We start from the raw sequence: 21,171 nt of genomic DNA, 5'->3' as shown, positions 1-21,171 counted from the left end.
TTTTGTTTCGAAGTTCAATAGTGCTTTGTTTCACATTAATACAGCGTCTGATTTTATTACAACGAGTTGTTATGACACAAAGATTAAGTCAAAACATAATATTCATTTCTACAGAAATCCACTGTTCTCATACACTTCTACAATGATTCGACAACATGCAATATCAGAAATTGCAGACAGCAGTCTCCTGTACTCGTGTGCGACTGATCCATGGCAGCACCTCCTCACAAAGAGCGAATTCCACGAGCATCTATTTGGCACACATGATTATCATGGACATTGAAAAATGAAACCAACAAATTACAAGAAAACCTAATCAACCACCATGATTTCTGAATGTGCCCTACCAACCTGCAAATGAGACACAGAAAGCTTTTAGTTTTATAAGGCGCAAAACACGACAAGATGAGGAAGACTATGGTGATGAGGTTCAAGGCCTGAGGTGATGGCACACACCTCATGTTCACAAGGCACAGAGTCTTTGCAAACAACGGAATGTACAACTTTGCGCAGCAATAAAATTTGTTTTCAATTTGAAAAAGATTAAATGGAGCAAAGAGAAGGATATAGAAGGAAAAAAAACTAGAGCAAAAAATATGGAAACTACATAATAGATTAATAGTGCACGTTGACTCGTCGTTAGCAGGGCCTTATGCAAAAGGTACACCTAAGGTGCGTTGACATTGTCACAAGTGCACCCAAAGGTTGCTATTTTAAACTATGATAGGAAGGTAAACATAAGTTATCTGCTCTATGAAAATTGTAGAAAAGAGGAGCACGAGGACCACCTTATAGAGTGTCTGAACTTGTTACTAATCGCGTGCATCCAAAGAAATGTTCCAGGGATGTGGAGCTGAACACATTGGGTGCAATTCGTTCGGGTCTACTTGTGGAAATGTGAAGCTGATATTTAATGAACCTCTGGACAAGGCAGAATGAGATCATGAGCCAAGAACAATATGATGCCAAATCAAGACTATGGAAATAGATTTACCGCTAACTGAGAAATTATTTCAGGATTTGTATCAATATGCCAATCTGGCTCTAATTGCCGAACAAATGACGTACACCCAATTTCTGTGCTACAAAACAGAACCTGCAAGTGTGTGATGATGGCTGAATTAAAATGCTTAGCATTCCTGCTAGTAAGTTAGTAAGTAATTTAACCTTGTCTTTTCAAGGATTCTTTTGTGTTGTCTTTAATTAAACAGAACCAGCGAGTGTACAAAACAATATAATTAATGTGATAACTAGTTAGTTCAAGGATTCATTTACCTTGTCTTTAATTAAACCTCCGGATGTAAATATTCCTGCTTCTTCAAGAGCCAAAAGAACTCTTTTCTGCAAATTAATCAGAGGATTTTGAGAACTACACAAATATCATCATTTCCAGCGTAACTCCAGATAATAGAAGAGCAAAATGAATCAAAAACATATAGAATCACAATTAACGGGAAATGATATCAGCCTTGGCGGCCTTTCGCGAAAGTGGCAATTAAAACCCCTAAGTTTAATCAATGGTGCAATCAAGCCCCCTAGCTTTTATATGTAGCAATTAGCCCCCTTAAGTCTAACTAAAGATGAAATTCAACCCCCTCCCTATTTCTCCTCAAAATCTCATGAGAAAATGAACTACTGCTCTATACACTCTTGGTTTTATACGTATAATTTCTATATACAATTAAATTATACAATACTATTTATCACTCCTTAGTCCTTACTCTCAGTCATATACATGACAACTTTCATCAACACCAATAAAATAAGTCGTCTTTTCTCTCGTAACGAAGGTAAAAAAACACGATTTTTCCTGCAAGTACTACATCTTTATCTTCATCCTTTCTCTCTAAAAGGCACCAAATATTTTCATGAGCTTGATTATGTAGCTACAATCTCAATAAAAGTATAGGATAAAAAAATGCAAATTTATAAAAGAAAAATCCATAGCTTCACTTAGATTTCAAAGTAAGAGTAAGAAAGTAACTACAAATTAATTACCTTGAGAAAAACAATAAACAAATTGATTACATTGAAGGAGATGAAGGAAGACGTTTAGATTTCCTTTGATGTAATTTAGGTATTTGAATAGTTACTGTATAATATAATTGTGCACTTAAATTATACGTATAAAAATCAAGAGTGTATAGAGTATAGTTGATTTTCTCGTGAGATTTTGAGGAGAAATTGGTAGGGGGTTAAACTTCACCTTTAGTTAGACTTAAGGGGGTTAATTGCTACATATGAAAGTTAGGGGGCTTGATTGCACCATTGATTAAACTTAAGGGTTTTAATTGCCACTTTCGCGGCCTTGAAAGTATGAAACTAAACATCTAGATCAGATCAGACGACATTCACAAAAGTAAACAAGCTGATTAATTTTACGACCAAGCATGTATAAGAAATCAATCATACGGCGATTCTTTGTTTGAGTAGGACGATGACATAACCTTTGGATGAAAAGTAATCTCAAAGTGATAATACACTTGAAAGTTGAAACAACATACAAGCAACAGATGAAACCAGTAAGTAGATCTATATCCTTTAATTGAGAAACTTTCCTCGAAGATACCTTCATGAAAGGTTGTGAGAAGTGATAACTGACAACTAACAAGTACAAAAAAGGTAACCTGAATTCTGACTAATTGAAACATTGGCTTTTCATAATCACTGAAATAAAATGTTATCATTGATTTCAAAGTTATTCAGCACAAGTATGATAAACAAGTAATCATCATGTATAAGCTATGTTACTCCGACACTTCACTTAACTACCGTGTCGCGTGTCAAACACGTGTCGGTGTCCGACATGACACTTCAATTTAGACCACAAAACAGGAAAATTCACCCCAAATAGCCGTGTCCGACACGTGTCGGCGTGTCTGAGTAACACAGATGCATACCATATCAAACACCTCAAAACCTTAAGATAAGAAATGACAACTTCACCCTATTTCACATTTGAAAATCTAGATTTGATGATTTTACAAACTTTAAAATTTCTGTTAAGAATGATTACTAAATTAATCTTAAGGTTACTTGTTTCTTCGCTGAAAAATTTCATTCATAAGGAATCATAACTCATACTGTATATAGCTATTCAATGATGCTATCAAAACTCTTACTGTCAAGGGATGTCATTGGGGCGGGGCGGTGGTGGATATAGGCTCCCCCGTACCCGTACCCACCAAGAAAAACTTGTACCCATCCCCGCCCCACCACCCGTGGCGGGTACAAATTTCCAAAACCATCCCCGCCCCAACGGGTAAAAATATAAAACTGTACCCGCCCCGCTTACCCATTAACCCGCTAGACCATAATTTTATTCGATAAATTTTTTCGTAACAGTTGGTTTAATCACATTAATTTTCATTTTTTTTGATTTTATCTTTATAATTTTAATTATTAACCAAATAAATTAGTAAAAAACTTTATAAAATAGCTATTATTATCATTATATCTTTTTTTTTGAAGGGATTATTATCATTATATCTTAATTATAACTAAATACGATTTATAAAATTATCATAATCCTACTAATTTTTTTAATGATTGGCGGGTAGGCGGGTATTAGGTGGGTAAGATGCGAAATCCATCCCCGCCCCATTACCCATGGCGGGTACAATTTTCGTAACCGCACCCGCCCCATCACCCGCCAAAGCTCTACCCATCCCCGCCCTAACTGGGGCGGGTGCGGGGCGGTACCCACTTGTACCCGCCCCGCTGACATCGTCTTACAGCAAATAATCGCCACTTCTCATATTGTTAATTTGTTAATTAGGTCTATAGGTTCTATCATGAATAACAACAAATAGGTAACCTACATAATTAAATTCATTTATCACCAACCTTAGCATACTTGAAAATCAAAGCATAATTTAACCACAAATACTCGGTTACTGCAATTCAATCCCCAAACCTCGAGGTACCTTGATGTAAATATGCTAAAGCATAGGGTACCTCACTGATATACTGTCGACACCAAACACGTAATCGCAGTTAAAGTCATAAAAGGTTGGGCCACACCCATAAATAGGAGAGAGAGCCCACTTCCTAAGCCAAAGATGAACTCAATTGTTTAAATAGTATTGAACTCCCTCCTCATTTTGTCAATAATCTATATGGGACACTCACAAGTGGTAAACCACACTATATGAGTTCTTAACACTCCTCCTTCACATGTGAGGTGCCTTAGAAACCCAGAGCGAAACCACAAACACCTGTGGGTAAACCATAGAATAGAAGTTCATAAGAGTCCCAAAATAAGAAAGCTAAAAGGTTCTAATGCATAAACTATCTATCAAACTCTCCTTCATACTACTAAAGATGTAAAAAAAATAACAAGCCATGCATTCCCTGAAACAATGAGGGAAAACAAGCATTCTGGAGCGACCTCATTGATTGAGCATTCGAGCATTTTGGATCACATGGTGTTAACATGAGACAAGGGAAATCCTAAAAACTTGTATGTTTTACCACTTTAGGAGATTCTTTCACCTATAGAGATTACTTGATTACCATAACAACGAGAATAACCAAACCCCTCAAGTTCAACATTTCTAACCAGGAAAAAACGACTAAATCTTGCTAGACTATTCTCTCTATTAATTAAAACTTCAATTGATCTATCCAAGTGGTAAACGCCCAAGGAACTAAAAGTATTGTAGGATAGACTAAGTAGTGAAGTTGTAAGTTCATAAGAGCTACAAGCCTAACATGATGTCATCGTTAGAAAGTTCGGAAGGGCAGAATGGCACAGAGATCCACTTATTGGCAAGAGGAGCTATAACTTATTATACAACATATCTGGTCACCAGACAATGGGATAGTGTAGAGGAATCAACAAATTCCATCTGGAAATAACATTGAAACGGTTTGAGCGTAGAAATTTCAGGACTCTAATCTCTACTTTCTCTTCTCTTCATCCCTGGTCCCCCTACCGCGACTAAGCAGCCAGCAGGCCAACTGAGATTTGACTCATTTTGTATATGTTAAGATTTCTGAATACCCAAGAGTAAGGGGAATCTCTTCCAGTTAACGCCATTCCTAATCTGAAAATATAGTGAGCTTAAGATAACTAAAGATTTTCGTTCCATCTTCTTGTATGATTGAGAAAACAAGCTAAAAAGTATGTTCTCCTGCACTTATCACAGCTCATCCTTAAGGCTTGTATCTTAGTGTCTAACTTTAATCAGATCCATGGAAAGTGAACAAGTGCATAAACTTGAATGAACAACCAAAAAATATATAAGGAAAGAATCCATGTCAAAGAAATAAAATGATTTAAGTCAAGATACTGATTCTGGTTGGAGCAAGCTTCTTACATACTTCGCTTTCATCATCAAGAACACTCTCCATGAAATAGAGGTCACAATATTTTGTAATCTCCAATAACACTTCTAACACAGAAGATCTAACTGTGGCTTTCTTCTGCATAAACAAAGTACAAGTTAGCTACCAGTCAATAGCAATTTTGTAACCAGGCAACTGGAAACGAAGAGATAAAAACATTGCACCTGAAGTTCCTCTGGACTTGTTTCCTCAAGGATGACACCAATCAAGCGGCATGTCAACTACACAGAAGACAGAGATGATTACTTAAAACAATAAAAAAGATGTTTCTGAAACAGATAATCCTTTGGTAGTTGGAAATTTGGAATATCATGTCAAAAGTGGGTGTTTAGTGAAATGTCAATCAGAGGCTTTGTTCTATGCCAAGCATCCGCATTCACTACTTAACATGCAAAATGATTATGGACTACGAACACTTCAATTTGAGGCCAAAAATGGAACCCCGTTACTTCCTTACTTTGATCTCGCTAATAAATAAAGCATCCCAATCCCATTCGATATCCTAAATATGACACTAGTAACAGCGTCACTGTATCTTTACGTTAGTATTCGAATCCAATTCCTGGAACAAAATCAAACTCCAGCAACCCATGCTTGTGGAGGTAGTGTCTGCTACTCGGGGTTTATTTCCTGTTTAGACTTTGTTATTGGTTTGTTTTGTAATTTATTTTTTTCCACTTTTTGACTTGTCTTACAATAGATCTGTACTTTCATTGATTGGCTTCGTGCAAATTCCGTTCACAGCTTTCATACCTTCCATTTAAGTCTCCAAATTTTTAAGGGAGAAAAACTAACACTACATTTTCCCATTTTTTAGTGATTTCCAGACCTATAGTAAAATTTTCAGGTTTTTAATGAATTTCAGACCAATAGTATTAGCTCTATCGAGACAATGTCATGTCAAGACAAAAGCATCACAAAGAGAGTTCACGCAATAGAGCATGATAGACAAATAGGTAGGTAAAAAAATAACGAAAATATTCTGTACATTGGCAGAACATTGAAGAAATATTTACCTTCCTTCCTTCACACAATTTCTGCCTCACAATTTGCGCTAATGTGGGCTGAAACAATAGAGACAACTTTTCAGAACAGTATAGTACTATAGTCACAGGGAACATGGGAAGAAGGTGAACCTTTTGACACACCTTAATGGGCTGGAAGAAGTCATCAACCACATTTTGTGCCCTGGAATCCTCAAGCGACACAGAAGCACCAGAAGATACCACAGTAGCATTTGGCTGTGAAGTGACTCTAGAACTACTAGCTACATTAGGCTGCCTCTTAGGTTGCGTTCTTTGTGGTGCACTTCGAAGTATTCTCCATGTAAAAACAAGAGCAATTGCAAGTCCAGCGATTGCCCCAACAGAAATTATATCCTACCATATACTCTATATTAGATTTCCTATATTTAAAAAACATTCATTCATAAATATAGTCAAACAACAATACGTTATCACCGAGACACCGATTAACATCAACAGTACATGCATTTCCGTACCATCAGCTCAGCTAACAAATAAGAAGAGAGAATCGATAATCGAGAGACTGCAAGCCACAAAAACCTTGCATACACGTCAACTCAAACATCATGCGCACGATCTCACCCAATCACAAAAATTACACAGCTCACATACTCGCTATTCTTTTCAATAGTATGGTTAGAAACAAAAACCTAGCTATTGTATTGTGACAACTTCTGCTTCATTCTTTGCCAATCTCACGCCAAGCCTCCAAAATCATTTAAGATGAAATACGTACAAAATGAGCAACACGGAAATGCACACAACCAAATGACATCTCATCACAAAAGTAACAAGAGAAGTATAACCATATGCCCCTTCACTCTTGAAATTTGAGTCACTGATTTCGAATTGTGCTAAAGTGACTAAACTGTATCTACTAAACAAACTGTCATATTGCCATAGCCAATTTAAAGATTCATTCAGGTGCAACTGCATTTCGAAAACAACGGTAAAAAAAAAATAAAAAAAAAATAAAAAAAAGGCCGTAGCTAAGACCGCACATGCTTAAGATGTCAATATGTCAACAAAGCGGATTGCAAAGCGTCGATATCGAAAGTGCAAGTAATACGGATCAAAGTAAAGCTTAGTAATGAATGATATAGACAGATGCGGAGTAAATACTTGAAGATGTTCACATTCTGTATTAATCTCAGTTCACAATTAGTACAATCTGAGTTCATAATTTGAATACATTTAATAACAGCCAAATAATTCAAGCAAATTTACAAAGAAAAAAATGACAGACAAATCTTAAATTAACGGATAAAATAAGATGAGATTACAGAAAATCACCTGATTCAGCATATTGATTTGAAAAATAAAGTTTCTGGGAATTTAGGGATGGAAATTTCTAGGGTTTGAGTGACATTTTTGTTGCAATTTTAGGATTGATGCTATTTCGCAAGCGTCTAACCAACTTTCGTGCGATTCCGTCTCATCTTCTTGTATAACGTCATCTTCTTGTATAACGTTTGTCTGTCTATATATATTAATAAATGATTGAAAATACCATTGCGGGGATAGCTCAGTTGGGAGAGCGTCAGACTGAAGATCTGAAGGTCGTGTGTTCGATCCACGCTCACCGCACCGCAATTTTTAAAATCCTTTTAGATTTTTTCATGAATATGAATAAAACTTATAAATACGTTGCTTCGTTATATATTTTTTTTGTATAAATCTTATAATGTGCTTGTAAAAATTACAATATAACCTACACGTTATTATTTAACGTAATTTATTTGACACATTTTACTTATTATAATACCTTATGCATCAATTTCTTCATTTCTTTACCCTTGACTAAAAATTATCAAACCTAATTCTCTCTATCTTCTCAGATTTTTTCATGAATATGAATAAAACTTATAAATACGTTGCTTCGTTATATATTTTTTTTGTATAAATCTTATAATGTGCTTGTAAAAATTACAATATAACCTACACGTTATTATTTAACGTAATTTATTTGACACATTTTACTTATTATAATACCTTATGCATCAATTTCTTCATTTCTTTACCCTTGACTAAAAATTATTAAACCTAATTCTCTCTATCTTCTCTCTATTGTGAAATCTTTGACTTCCTTCAAACCCTCTCAAAATTTTCAATTATGAATGATTATTCGAGTATAGAGCAAGTATTTAATTCGTTAATTGTTATGAAATATTATAGTATAACTAGGCTTGGTGCCCGGCTTCGCCCGGGCTACCTCTATTTACCGTTAAATTTTATTTTCAATGAAATAAACTATGTTGGAGTTGTTTAACTCACACGTTTACTATTAGTAATATATTTTTCTATGGCGTTTTTTGTTATTATGATTAAATGTAAAATTTATTTTCAAATTATGAGACACGTTCACTACCCCACTATTAATATTATCAGCTAGTCTTGCTATAGACGGATATATCCGTCTATAGCTAAAGACGCAGAAAGCGGAGCAGGGCCAATTTCTCGTACTTGCTTAGTCTGTCCTCCTTTCGTCGAGTGCTCTTCCCGTTCGCATCGGATCTCAAGTTCTCTATTGCACTCCCCGGCCTGATCTTAGGCCCTGACTCACCCTCCGTGGGAAACTAACATTGATAGCAAACAGTCTTTAGCTACCTCATACTGTAGAAGTTAAATTAGTTGCTTTGCTAGCTATTGCTGCCATATACAACTGGGTGACATGTCGCTCTTTTCCATGCTACTGATCCCGCTCGTGCATACCTTGTAGTCAAATAGCTTGAAAGTGGTGACATTTGTGTCCCCCATCACCCCACTTGTTGTTTGTCCTATTAGGAATGTGGTATTGTATTTGGCTCGTCTTTAGTTATAGACGGATATGTGCCGTCTGTAATGAGATTAAAACATTCTTTGTTAATATCATTACGTTCACTACTCCCGTGGTTACTATTGTTTCTTTTAGTAATTCCTCTATTTTTTTTGTTAAATTAATTATTCCCGTTAATTTTATCCGACTTATATTTAAATAAATAAAATATTTTCTTGAGTCGATTGGTTATTTAATTGTTCATACTTTTTCTCATTGTTACCACCGTTACTTTCACTACATTCGTTGTTACCTTCACTACTCCCGCTGTCATTATTATAACTATCACTAATCCCACATTAATACCGTTAATTTTATTAATCTCGTTACTGCTACTATTACTTTTACTACATTTAATTTAATTTATAATTCTATAATGATACTAATTAATTCCATAAGTGGGGCATGTTAATTTTAAGGAAAATCACTATATTATTGTGTTTTCTAAATTTAACTAGTTTTAGAGCCCGTGAAAATCACGGGATCGTTAATAATTTATTGTTTTAATCGGCTTAAAGATTATGCAATACAAATATTTTTCTTAACCAACAAATATTTAAGTGTTAGTTTAATTTCACTTTATTGATTAAATGAATTAGAGTTTTTACACCTGTAATTATAGATGGATAGTGAAAATAATTGCATATTTGATAAAAAAAAAAAGTTGCTTAAGGTAACATTTTAAAATTATTGTGTATGTGTTGCAAGTACGAACTAAATTTTCAGTACCTAATAATGGATATACTTGTATATTACAACAACTAGTTTGAATGCCCGTGCGTTGCAACGGGGTAATTAACTTATTTATAATGCAAAAAAAAAACATAAGGGTTTAATGTTTACATTCTATGTCTAATGATTTGTTTACATATTATTAAAATATTTCTTTCAAAATAAAATAAAAGATTAATAAATACGTGGGTTAACTCTTATTTATAATCATATAATCACCCCACCTTATACTAATCTTTCGATGTGAGACAATTCTACTATTTATAAGTAATATATTCACCAAACTTGGATTATTTTTCTGATGTGGGACAATTCTACTATTTATACGTAGTATATCATCAAACCTGCATTGTTTTACAATGTGGGACAAATAACATACTCAGAATTACACCATCTTTTTTGCACTTAGTTCGACATTCAACCAGATCCCGAATACCGAATACGATTAATTGTTACTCATTATATCTAATAGTTATATTTAAGTTTAATAATATGATCAAGTACTCTCCATTAATATTTGTCGTTGTTTTTCTTCATTTTTTTTTTATCATAATTGAGATACGGAAATTTCCCGTGGTACCCCTTAATTTTGTCAGATTTTTCATGTTACCCCTACTTTTAAGAATCTGCTTATGGTATCCTTGAAGTTCCATTTTTTTTTCCATGGTACACCCTAATATAAAGGCTGTTAAATAGACGTTAAGTTTGATGGCGTGACAATAAAATAACAATTAAAAAATAATACCCCCTTTATTGTTTTATTGGTACGGATATCTCTCTCTTTTAAATGAAAATTTAATTAACTATATCATTATAATATTGGAAATTTCTCATGGTAACCTTGAACTTTGATAGATTACACATGGTACCCCTAATTTTAAGTTTCTACAAATGGTACCCCTGTGTTCACCTTTTTCTTTCCCATATTACCATTTGACAACTTCCGTCATAATGTCATTGCTCCTATGACTTTTGACGCCTTTTTCTTTTGTTATCTATTACACAAACACTTCATCATCTAATTCTTAAATCCATATTTTATTTAATAAACTAACATTTAATACCTAAATAACAAAACACAAATAGCATGGCATGCTCAATTACTCATCTAGTTACTCATAGGAGTAACGGCGTTATGAAAAAAGTAAACACAAGGGTATTATATATGTACAAACTTAAAATTAGGGGTATTATGTGTAATCTAACAAAATTCGAGGGCACCATGAAAATTTTTCGTTATAATATTGACCATTTTATCGATCTTTCTCCCACCTAAAAAAATGTTACAACTTTAAAAATTTAGCATTTAATTCAAGATTATGTTTAAAGTCTCTTATATAATAAGTATACTTTGAGAGATTCAATATATTTGGGGTGATACCTAAGTTCCAAGAATAAATCATATTTGTAATCACGGGATCACCCACCTTATGATAATCTTATGATGTGGGACAATTCAACTATTTATACGTAGTATATATTTATCACACCTACATTATTTTTCAATGTGAGACGAATAACATATTTAAAAGTACACCATATTTTTTGAACCTAATTCGACATCCAACCCGATTTAATAATAACCAAATACTATATTATCTATTAATATTCATACGTTTATTTTTTATTTTTTTTATTATAATTAAAATATGTGCAAATGATATGAACCTATATTCTAATGATAGATTTTTTTTAACACAATTCTAATTATATTATTTAAACGTAGTATATTTACCACACCTACATTATTTTCAATGTGGGACATATAAAATCTATAGGTAGAAAATATAATGATATAAACTTTTAAGAGCTCTCCAAAACAATACTTAAGAGACTCAAAAGATTTTGGGTTGATGCCTAAGTTCCAAGTATGCCTCCTATTTATAATTATAGAATCACCCACCTTATACTAATCTTTTGATGTGGGACAATTCTACTATTTATATGTAGTATGTTCACCACACTACTTATTTTTCAATGTGGGACAAAACATACTAAAAAGTACACAACTTTTCATATTAAGAAGTACACCATCTTTAATATGTGCAAATAATATGAAATTTATACTCTAATGATAGCATTTTTTTACCACAATGCTAATTATATTATTTTCATAATTTTTTTAACGATTTTTTTTTGACAAATGAAATGTAAAAGGTTGATATAAAAATTGGAAATATCACTTGAATATAATTTAGAAAATATACATATTATAATAATTAAAAGATTCTCCACTTTATTTTTTACATCAAAAATTATACTTTCCTAAATTTATTTTTGATGATGTGGACGCTCTCAGATCGCTCGAAAAAACTCTCTTTTATATATATATAGAGATTTTATATTCCCTCAATTTCAATGGATTTTATACTTTTAAAAAAATTTCTGTCATATTTTAAAAATATGTAGAATGCCCTGTAACACCAAATAAGCAAAAAATTTGTGTCACAAATTATTTTTGCGTACAATAGATTTATGGAAAATAGTAAGAGAGTGAAGTAAAAGAGTATAACTTTAGAATTTCGAACAATTATTGGTAAAAATGAGCAAAATTAGTTATGCATCTTATGAATGACACACATAACAAATATTTAGTCTATACAATATGTCACATAGGCGCTTCCACTTTGTTCAACCAAAAATATAAATAAATAAACATTCTTATACATTGTAAAAATAATTAGCTACAACTTAAAAATATCTCCTTAAATTATATTGGCAAAAATGTCTAAGCTTATTGACTTACTCGTATAATCTTTTACACACGTTGAGTTATTTGATTTGTGACTAATTGAAGTCTTAACAAAAAAAATTAAGGAGAAAAAAGGTGTTACGTGCAACATTAGTGCAACGAAGATAAACTGGGTAGAATTCACAAACTTTTGACAAAAAATCTTCCAAGAATTGGCGGGTGTAATGTCTTATGTGGCTTCATCGAGATGTATACTACTATATGTAATTATAAATACTACATAGTATATAAGGATGGAGTACCTGTCAAAAAATAAAAAGTCAATCAAACTATAATAATGAAATGTAAATAAACATTAATTTAATTACGTAGAATGAGCTGCAATTAAATAAGAATATAAAATAAATTGTAGCTACGTAAAGTTGTTATAAAGTCAAGTTGAAATGATTAATTCAATTAGGATTTTATGTGAACCAAATAATTTTGAATTGAGTGTGGAAGCTTAAAGATGAAAAATCTTCAAAATCTCAAAAGTGTTGAAGGTAGAGAAGTCCAAACATTGTGGTAATGCAAATGATGATAATTGTAGACAAAAATAAGACAATGTGTATAGGTAGTATAAATGAGGAGAGGGAAGCCAAAAAATCAACTAAGAAAGGATTTAGATGTTAAATTAGTAGAGTAAATTAATTATTAATTATTAATAGCTATAAATATGAGAGGAAACTAAAAAGTTTATTGACATTTACATTCTTTTGTACAACATAAATTTTATTTTTATTTTCACTAATTATATGCATGTGACACATCACAATTCAAGATGACTTTTGATAGGAGACATTACTTAGTGAAATGCTTAGTTTTATCTTTTTAAAATATTGTATAGATTTTCCGTGAGGAGACATTACTTAGTGAAATGCTTAGTTTTATCTTTTTAAAATATTGTATAGATTTTCCGTGAAAATCACGTGACTTTTCTAGCTCGTCATTAATAATTATTTGCTCACGTAATCTTTTTTTTTTTTTTTTTTTTTCTTATAGTGTCTTGATACTTACATCATTCTTTATTGTTTATTTGTTATTGCATCATGTTTATATTATTCTTATTTGTTATCTATAGCCGAATGATATTGTATTTATTCGACATTTAAATGATATTTTTTCTAGTTTATAACTTTATTAAAATGATGATATCATAAAAATAGTAAGTAACATCAACCATAGTTATATTTTATGTTTGAAAATAATAATTATATTGAAAAACTAAACTATTCTTCACTCATTTTCACTTAACCGTTGTAAAATTTAATCAAATTTAAAAATTAAATGAGATGGATATAATAGATCGAGATAAAAAAAAACATCGACATTACTGCAATATTCTCACTTCAAAAATTCAAAAATAAAAAAATTCGTTACTATTTGATAGTCAAAGTACGAGCAAAATATAAATTTTATTCAATACATATGTAATATGTTGTTAATCCCAACAAATTAACTACACATTATTAATTAATGAATACATTAAAAAAAATTCAAAACATTACATTGTTCTTAAGAATGTGTGAGACAAAAAAGTTAAGGGTACAATTTGGTCAAGCTAGACTTTCATTCACCAAAGTTGGACATTCTTTCGCCACAATGGATGGTGATATATATTCGATCATCGATCATCAATAATCTCAAGTGACATCATCAACATTGGACAACACCAAAAACGAACAATACGATATAAATGCTTGTTAATTATACATTCTCTTTTCTTCTATTTTTCTCGTATCTCTTCATTTCTCGTTCATTTCACCACAAAAGAAAGATATTTTTTTTAAAAAAAAAAGTTCAATCAAATAAAAACAAATAGGTAAGCTAGATTCTCATCTACTAATCTTATTTTATAGGTAAAATTTGTTGATGGTTTCATAATTATGGAATATGAAAAGTTTGGTATTAAAGAGGAATAAATTGTAATTATGAAATAGAGTAATGTTTGTGATGCGACCATAATTGGCGCATATTTAGCCCCCGAATTACCATTGTTTCTATGCTTTTTAGTGCCTATTTGGGTCATTTCTTATCTTTAGTTCTTCGTTTTGCATATTCTTTGAGATTTTGATCCCTTGGTAGGAAAGGAGTAAGAATCTTGCATTTTCATGGCAAAACAAGGCTAAATTGATCATATTCAATGACCAAGCATCAAGGAGAGACAAGACTAGAAGGCCTTTGTACATAGCATAGTAGAAGAGCATTGTTGAGAAAAGGATCCTTGAGTCCCCAAGGAAATCCCCAAGGAATTCGTGAAGAAAAGGGAAGAAAAAGAAGAAGGAAAGTCTTTGAACTACAATCCGAACGGATTGTAGAGAATCCGTCCGTCCTCGCCAATCCGAGCGTCCTCACCAGGAATCCGCTCGGATTGCCCATGCCCAGTCCGAGCGTCTTGTTCCTTGATCCGCTCGGATTGTCCATCCCAGATCCGGCCGTCCCGACTCCCGGCCCAGCACGGATCACAAAGACAAAGACGCTTTCGTTCTTCAAGCTACGAAATGGAGAAGCCCTTCTCTCGGACAATCCCGGAGGCTCCTTGCTCAACTTAAAAAGTGTAATTACTAGTTTAGCCCTTAGTTAACCCTAATGCATCCTCCCTAATTTTCACTATAAATACCCCATTAAGTCTAATTAGAGGAGCATGTTCTTCTTATCAATAATTAGTGTAGTTAATATCAATCAAATCTCTCTTCAATATTGTAATCAAATATTAATCAAGTTTTAATCCAAGTTTTAGTTCCTTAATCTCTCTCTTGTTCTTACTTTATTTTGGGTAATTGAAGATTATTTGGGTTATTATTGGGAGATTGACAACCTCTCAATCTAGGATTCAAGTACTTCTATTATTCTTGCTTTATTATTGGAATCATTAGTAGGTATAATCTCTTAATCCCTTTTTAATTATTGCTAATTACTTTCATTTATTCATCATGTTTTATTATGTTAGTATGATTGACAACCTTTCTAGCATGATCAATATGATAATGAGTGAGTAGTCTCTTAGCTAGGGTTTAATGGGTGATTAGGGGAAACCAACATGGGGAATGATTCATGCTTAAATTAATATGCTTTCATATCTTATTTGCTTGCTTGTTTTGATCTTAATACATGCACATGTTATATTTGATGAAATGCTAAGCCTATGAATCCTTGCATTTACTATCATCTTCTATCCTTTCAACTTGACTTGTAAGACATAACCCAACTCGAGTCTTGTTAGACCATGCATGTGTTAAGTAGGGAAGATTAAGTCGACTTGTAGGTGTTGTACAATCCAAGAGATTCGGCTCCGGGACCCAAACTTTCCTAGGATTGTAAGATATAACCCAACTCGATCCATCACAACAATAATTGTTTGCTTATAATTTGAGAACATGTTTGTATGATCATATCCCATGATTCCCCTATGAACCCATGACACCCTAGTGCTTTTAATCAATTGTTTACACCCTTATTTCATTTACCTTGTTAGTTTATTTTCATTGCTATTTTAGTTTAGTAACCTTCTACATCAACCCAATTTGTGACACCCCTAGACACCGCTAGTTACAATAGAATCTTCATTTCAATACCCGTCCCTTGGGATCCGACCTTTACTTGCCTCTTTACTAATTGTAGAGTTGTTTGTGAAGTATAAATTGTGTTTTGTATCGACCATTGACCAACGACCACATATGCTTAATTGTGAACACCAAATGGCTCCGATCAAAAATGGCGCCGTTGCTGGGGACGGTGTTTAATTGATTTAAGATTTCTTTTATTGTTTTTAGTTGTGTCTTTTTCACCTTGGGGAAGTAAAACTCCTCAAGGATTGTTCTAATTGTTTTTGAGTTGTTTGATATTTTGCATGTCTAGAAGGTTACAAAGAGATTTGTTACCTTTTGACCGTGAAATCGAAAGAACCTTGACGAATAATAGGAGACTTGTTAGGAGGAATTTGGGAGGTGTTGGTGAAGTTGTTCAACCCACTAGTGAGTTTGTCAATCCTTTCGCAATAGAAGGAGAAGAAAACCCATTAAACAATACCACACAAAATCCACCTACAATGCCTAAATTCTCGTCACACTCTATACCCACCGAGGAGGATCTACCAAATGGTACTCCTACCCCACAACATCTTACCGGAAACTTTATTGCCAAGTCCGCCTTCATCCAACTAGTTGAGAGGAGCCAATTCGGGGGAATGCCTAGTGAGGACCCTCATTCTCATATGGAAACATTTTGTGATTATTGTGAAGCTATCTCTCAAACGGGCGTGACTCAAGACCAAATAAGATGGGTCTTATTTCCTTTTTCGTTAATCGGCACCGCAAAACAATGGTTGAAGGGCCTTGATAAGGCCACCCTTGGAATAGATTCTTGGAAGAAGCTAGCTCCAGCTTTCTACCAAAAATTCTACCCACCGGAAAAGACCAATATGCTAAGAGCTCAAATTACGGGTTTTAAGCAAAGGGATGAAGAATCTTTGTATGAAGCTTGGGAGCGGTTCAAAGGTATTTGTCGCTCATGTCCTCACCATGGACTTAGCGAATGGTTTTTAGTGCAACAATTTTGGAATGGTTTATATGAAGATTCAAGGAACATTCTCAATATGGGATCAAATGGAATGTTCACCGAAGTTGATGACAATCAAACATGGAACAAGATTGAGGAAATGGCGGTCCATAATTCGCAATATAGTAGGCCTCGCAAGGCTACTAGAGGAAAGTATGAAGTGGACACCGTTACTCAATTGGGTGCTCAACTTAGTGCTCACATTGACACAATCAACTTGAAGTTTGAACAAGCTATGGCTAGACTTGAGGAAAGTTCAAAATCATCAAAGCATCATGTCAATGCCATGACGGCATCCTCATCAATCCCAAGCGGGATATGTGAGAATTGTGGAACCTTAGGTCATGACTCAAGTGAATGTAGGGGAACAACCGAGCAAGTCAATGCTTTCCAAGCTTACAAAAGCGGTACCCCTTATTCAAATTTTTACAATGAAAACACCAAGTTCCATCCAAATCTCTCATACAAAAGCCAAAATGTCCAAAACCCTCAAACAACATACACTCCACCACCCATGAGAAATCAAAACCAAAGACCCTTTTTCAATCAAAACCAAGGTTACCAAAATCAAAATCCATACAATCACCACAATGACCAAAGTTTTGATGTCCAAAAAGCGGTCCTTCAAATGCAAAAGAATCAACAAGAATTTTTCACCCAAATGCAAAAAGATAGCCAAGCAAAAGACACCACCATCAACAACATTCTAGCTCACACCAAGATGTTGGAAACACAATTGACCCAACTAGCATCTTCGAGCTCACAAAGACAAAAGGGGCAATTACCACCTCAAAGTAATCCCCTAGACATGAAACGGTTAGTGCCATTCACTTGAGAAGTGGTACAAGATATGAAGCACCGAAGGAGCAAGTTGAGGATGAAGTTGTGAGAGCTAGTGAGAATGAAGTTGTGGTGCAAGGCCCCAAAGAAGGGGAATCATCAAAAGAAGAAAGTTCAAAGAAAAATGAAGACAAAGCCAAAGAAAAGGAGCCCATTGTGATTAGACTTCCTTTTCCAAGTCGTCAAGCCAAGCCTAAATTTGATGATCAACTTGGAAAGTTCATGGAAATTGTGAAGAACTTAGAAGTCTCAATTCCTTTCACGGAATTAATCAATCACGTTCCGGCCTATGCAAAGTACATGAAAGATATCCTCACAAAGAAGAAGTCGATCCGGAAACTTGAGACTATCGCTTTCACTAAGGTGAGTAGTGCCATACTTCAAGGGAGTTCACCTCCAAAGTTAAAGGATCCGGGAAGCTTCTCAATACCGTGTACCATTGGCGACACAACGATCAACAAAGCCTTATGTGATCTAGGGGCTAGTGTGAGTGTCATGCCGTACTCGGTAAGTAAAAGGTTGGGAATGGGAGAGCTTAAATGTACCAATATCACTCTTCAAATGGCCGATAGATCGACGAAGATACCATTAGGGATATGGGAAGATGTCCCCGTGCGAATTGGGAAGTTTTTCATCCCGGTGGACTTTGTCATTGTTGATATGGAGGAAGATTCCAACATTCCAATCATCTTAGGAAGACCTTTCCTACACACCGCGGGTGCGGTGATTGATGTGAAGCATGGAGAGCTCACTCTAGAAGTGGGAGATGAAAGCATAACTTTTAATCTTGACAAGACCATGAGAGCTCCTCGTTTGCATGAACCATGTTTCATGATTGATCATTATAGCCGAAAAGATGAGAAGAAGAAATCGGAACTCCAATGGAGGAAGAAAGTTGAAGATGCTCCATTCAAAGAGCAAGTGAATTGTGACAAGGAGAGCTTGCAAAGCTCATCAAAATCAACCAAGGAAGAAGATGATGGCCTCATTGGCCAAAAGAAGAAATTGGGAGAGTTGTCTCCATCCAAGCAAGAGATTTTCAATGATCAACTCAATGAAGTTTGTGGTCTTTGGGACGACGAATTTGAAGGGATCTTTAATCCCTACATTGGGCATGCCATCGATCATGATCAACAACAAGGGCCACGGTCTATTGAGGACCTCTACCATAACAATGAACAAACTTTTAATTACTTCTTCGAGGTGTTGAGCAACATCAACAACACCTTGAACATGCCTCCTTGACATCTCATCAAGAATGAGAGTTTGGTGGAGTCCTCCCTAAACCACCACTTGTAAATATTTCTAACTCCCTAACTTACATTTAATTTTTGCATTGCATTTTTGTCATTTTTGGATTTATTTTTACTTTGATCAAAATAATTGTCATGAAAAGAGAGAAGTGAGGGAGGGACTAATGATTTTAATTGATGTGTAGTGCTTTACCTTAGTGTGGGGATGGCAATTGCCTAGGCCATTCATGCCTTAGTAGTGCCCCCACAATGAAGAACACAAGATTTGAAAGAAAGAAAGAAAGAATGATAAGGGAATGCGTTGGTGCACGGATGGACCTGAATCCGTGTACACAAGGACCAATCCGAGCGGATTCACGAGAATCCGCCCGTCTCACGAGGATCCGAGCGTCCTGTTGAGAAGACGCCCGTCTTGGGCCGAAATAAAACGCAAAATTCTTGATCGTTGAAGAATCCGAGCGGATTCCTGGAAAGACGCCCGTCTCATATAATCCGTCCGTCTTATGGACAATCCGCCCGTCTTGCGGTGAAGAAAAAAACAAAGAAAAATCTCGGACAAGAATCCGTCCGTCTGCAAGAAATCCGCCCGTCTTACCTCGGCGAGAATCCGAGCGGATTCCCGAGAATCCGCCCGTCTCTAGGCGGGATTTTTGAAAATTTGAAGTCAAGAATCCGAGCGGATTGCGCCTAATCCGCACGGATTGTCCCTGCGTCCTAATATTGTCGAGTTCTTTAAATACCCACCCCACCTTCATTCATTCATTCATTCACTCATAAACACTACCCCTAACATCAAAACCCTCATCCTCTCCATCTCAAAAACAAAAACCCTCAACAAAACTCACCAAAATCAAATCAAACCATCTTTCAAATAACAAATCAATCACTCCATCTTCATTAATAATCAAAACCAAGAACAAAATCTTCCCCTTTGAATTGATTTTTGTTCTCATAAAGGCAAAGCCTTTCACTTTCAAAATCGATTTGTGCATTCTACAAATTGAAGATTTTTGATCTTTTTCTTGGTTAGCTCATCAAATGGCAAGAACAAAGGGAGCAACAAAAGCAAAGGCAAAGGCAACAAAGGCACCAAAGACTACAACTCTCTCTCAAAGGCAAAAAGCTCTACAAATGAAGAAAGCTTTGGCAATGGTGGTATCAACACCAAGCTTGGAAGTGCAACCACCTCAACAAATTCCTATGGAAGCATCGCCCTCTACTCCGGTAATTAATCAACTCTTGCATTATCCGGAGGTAACATTCATTTCCGACTCCCATAGAAATACATTTGTCAAGTTTGCTATGAGACAAATTCAATCCACCAAATTCATATGCCAAGATGCTTTAGAGAAGTTGGGTATTCTTGAACAAACAAGAATTTTTTTCAATGCCATGGGTTTAAAGAAATTGTTTGAAATGGAGGAAGTAACATACCCCTCCCTTGTCTTGGAATTCTTAAGTTCTTTAAAAGTGACAAAAGTTGAGAATAGGGAAAATATTGAGTTTCGTCTAGCTAACACTAGTAGACGCATTTCCTTTCCTAATTGGGTGCAATTTTGGGTCTTAGCGATGAACATAAATTCTATAAGCAATATGGGAAGTATGATCCCGAGCCTCTTTGGGAGGCAATCTCCGGGAAGAAATTTGAAGATTTTAAAGCTTGTCGTGCTCTTTTGGTCCATCATCCGGGCATAAGAATATGGCACAAAGTTGTGGGAAATACCATAATTGCTAGGAAAGACACCAATCATTTCACGGGACTCGATTTTATTCTCCTTGAATCAACTTTGAATATTGGAAGAATTCACACCAAGCCTTACAATTCTTTGAGGCTATTGGTTGATAGATGGCTCCATATAGATAGTGGGA

General features: G+C 34.7%; 1 protein-coding gene and 2 non-coding genes across 3 annotated transcripts; 1 reads left to right on the top strand and 2 right to left on the bottom strand.

Annotated features, from left to right (window-relative positions):
- Positions 1 to 7,797, bottom strand: LOC141617351 (peroxisome biogenesis protein 22-like). The gene is made up of 9 exons (XM_074434539.1): positions 7,668 to 7,797; positions 6,498 to 6,728; positions 6,366 to 6,413; positions 5,514 to 5,570; positions 5,326 to 5,427; positions 1,276 to 1,341; positions 995 to 1,096; positions 789 to 921; positions 1 to 351 (listed from the first exon to the last, which is right to left on the bottom strand). Exons 1-8 carry the CDS (start codon positions 7,677 to 7,679, stop codon positions 790 to 792), a joined length of 750 nt encoding a protein of 249 aa, XP_074290640.1. The 5' UTR covers positions 7,680 to 7,797; the 3' UTR covers positions 1 to 351; position 789.
- Positions 7,798 to 7,888: 91 nt separating this feature from the next.
- TRNAF-GAA (transfer RNA phenylalanine (anticodon GAA)) lies at positions 7,889 to 7,961 on the top strand. Its single transcript has one exon. It is a non-coding gene; the product is annotated as a tRNA-Phe (tRNA).
- A 9,111-nt stretch (positions 7,962 to 17,072) lies between these two features.
- On the bottom strand, positions 17,073 to 17,179 carry LOC141626056 (small nucleolar RNA R71). The gene has a single exon (XR_012535786.1). It is a non-coding gene; the product is annotated as a small nucleolar RNA R71 (small nucleolar RNA).
- Between the last annotated feature and the right edge of the window lie 3,992 nt (positions 17,180 to 21,171).

Source organism: Silene latifolia, chromosome X, assembly GCF_048544455.1.
Source record: "Silene latifolia isolate original U9 population chromosome X, ASM4854445v1, whole genome shotgun sequence".
Lineage (NCBI taxonomy): Eukaryota > Viridiplantae > Streptophyta > Magnoliopsida > Caryophyllales > Caryophyllaceae > Silene > Silene latifolia.
The sequence above is the reverse complement of the archived record's forward strand: the minus strand, read 5'-3'. Positions and strand labels throughout refer to the sequence as shown.

Coding starts and splice junctions, on each gene's coding strand:
- LOC141617351 (XM_074434539.1), bottom strand. Junction 6,414..6,497: donor ACTTCTTCCAGCCCATTAAG/GTGTGTCAAAAG, acceptor CTATTGTTTCAG/CCCACATTAGCGCAAATTGT. Junction 922..994: donor AAATAATTTCTCAGTTAGCG/GTAAATCTATTT, acceptor TGCCTTGTCCAG/AGGTTCATTAAATATCAGCT.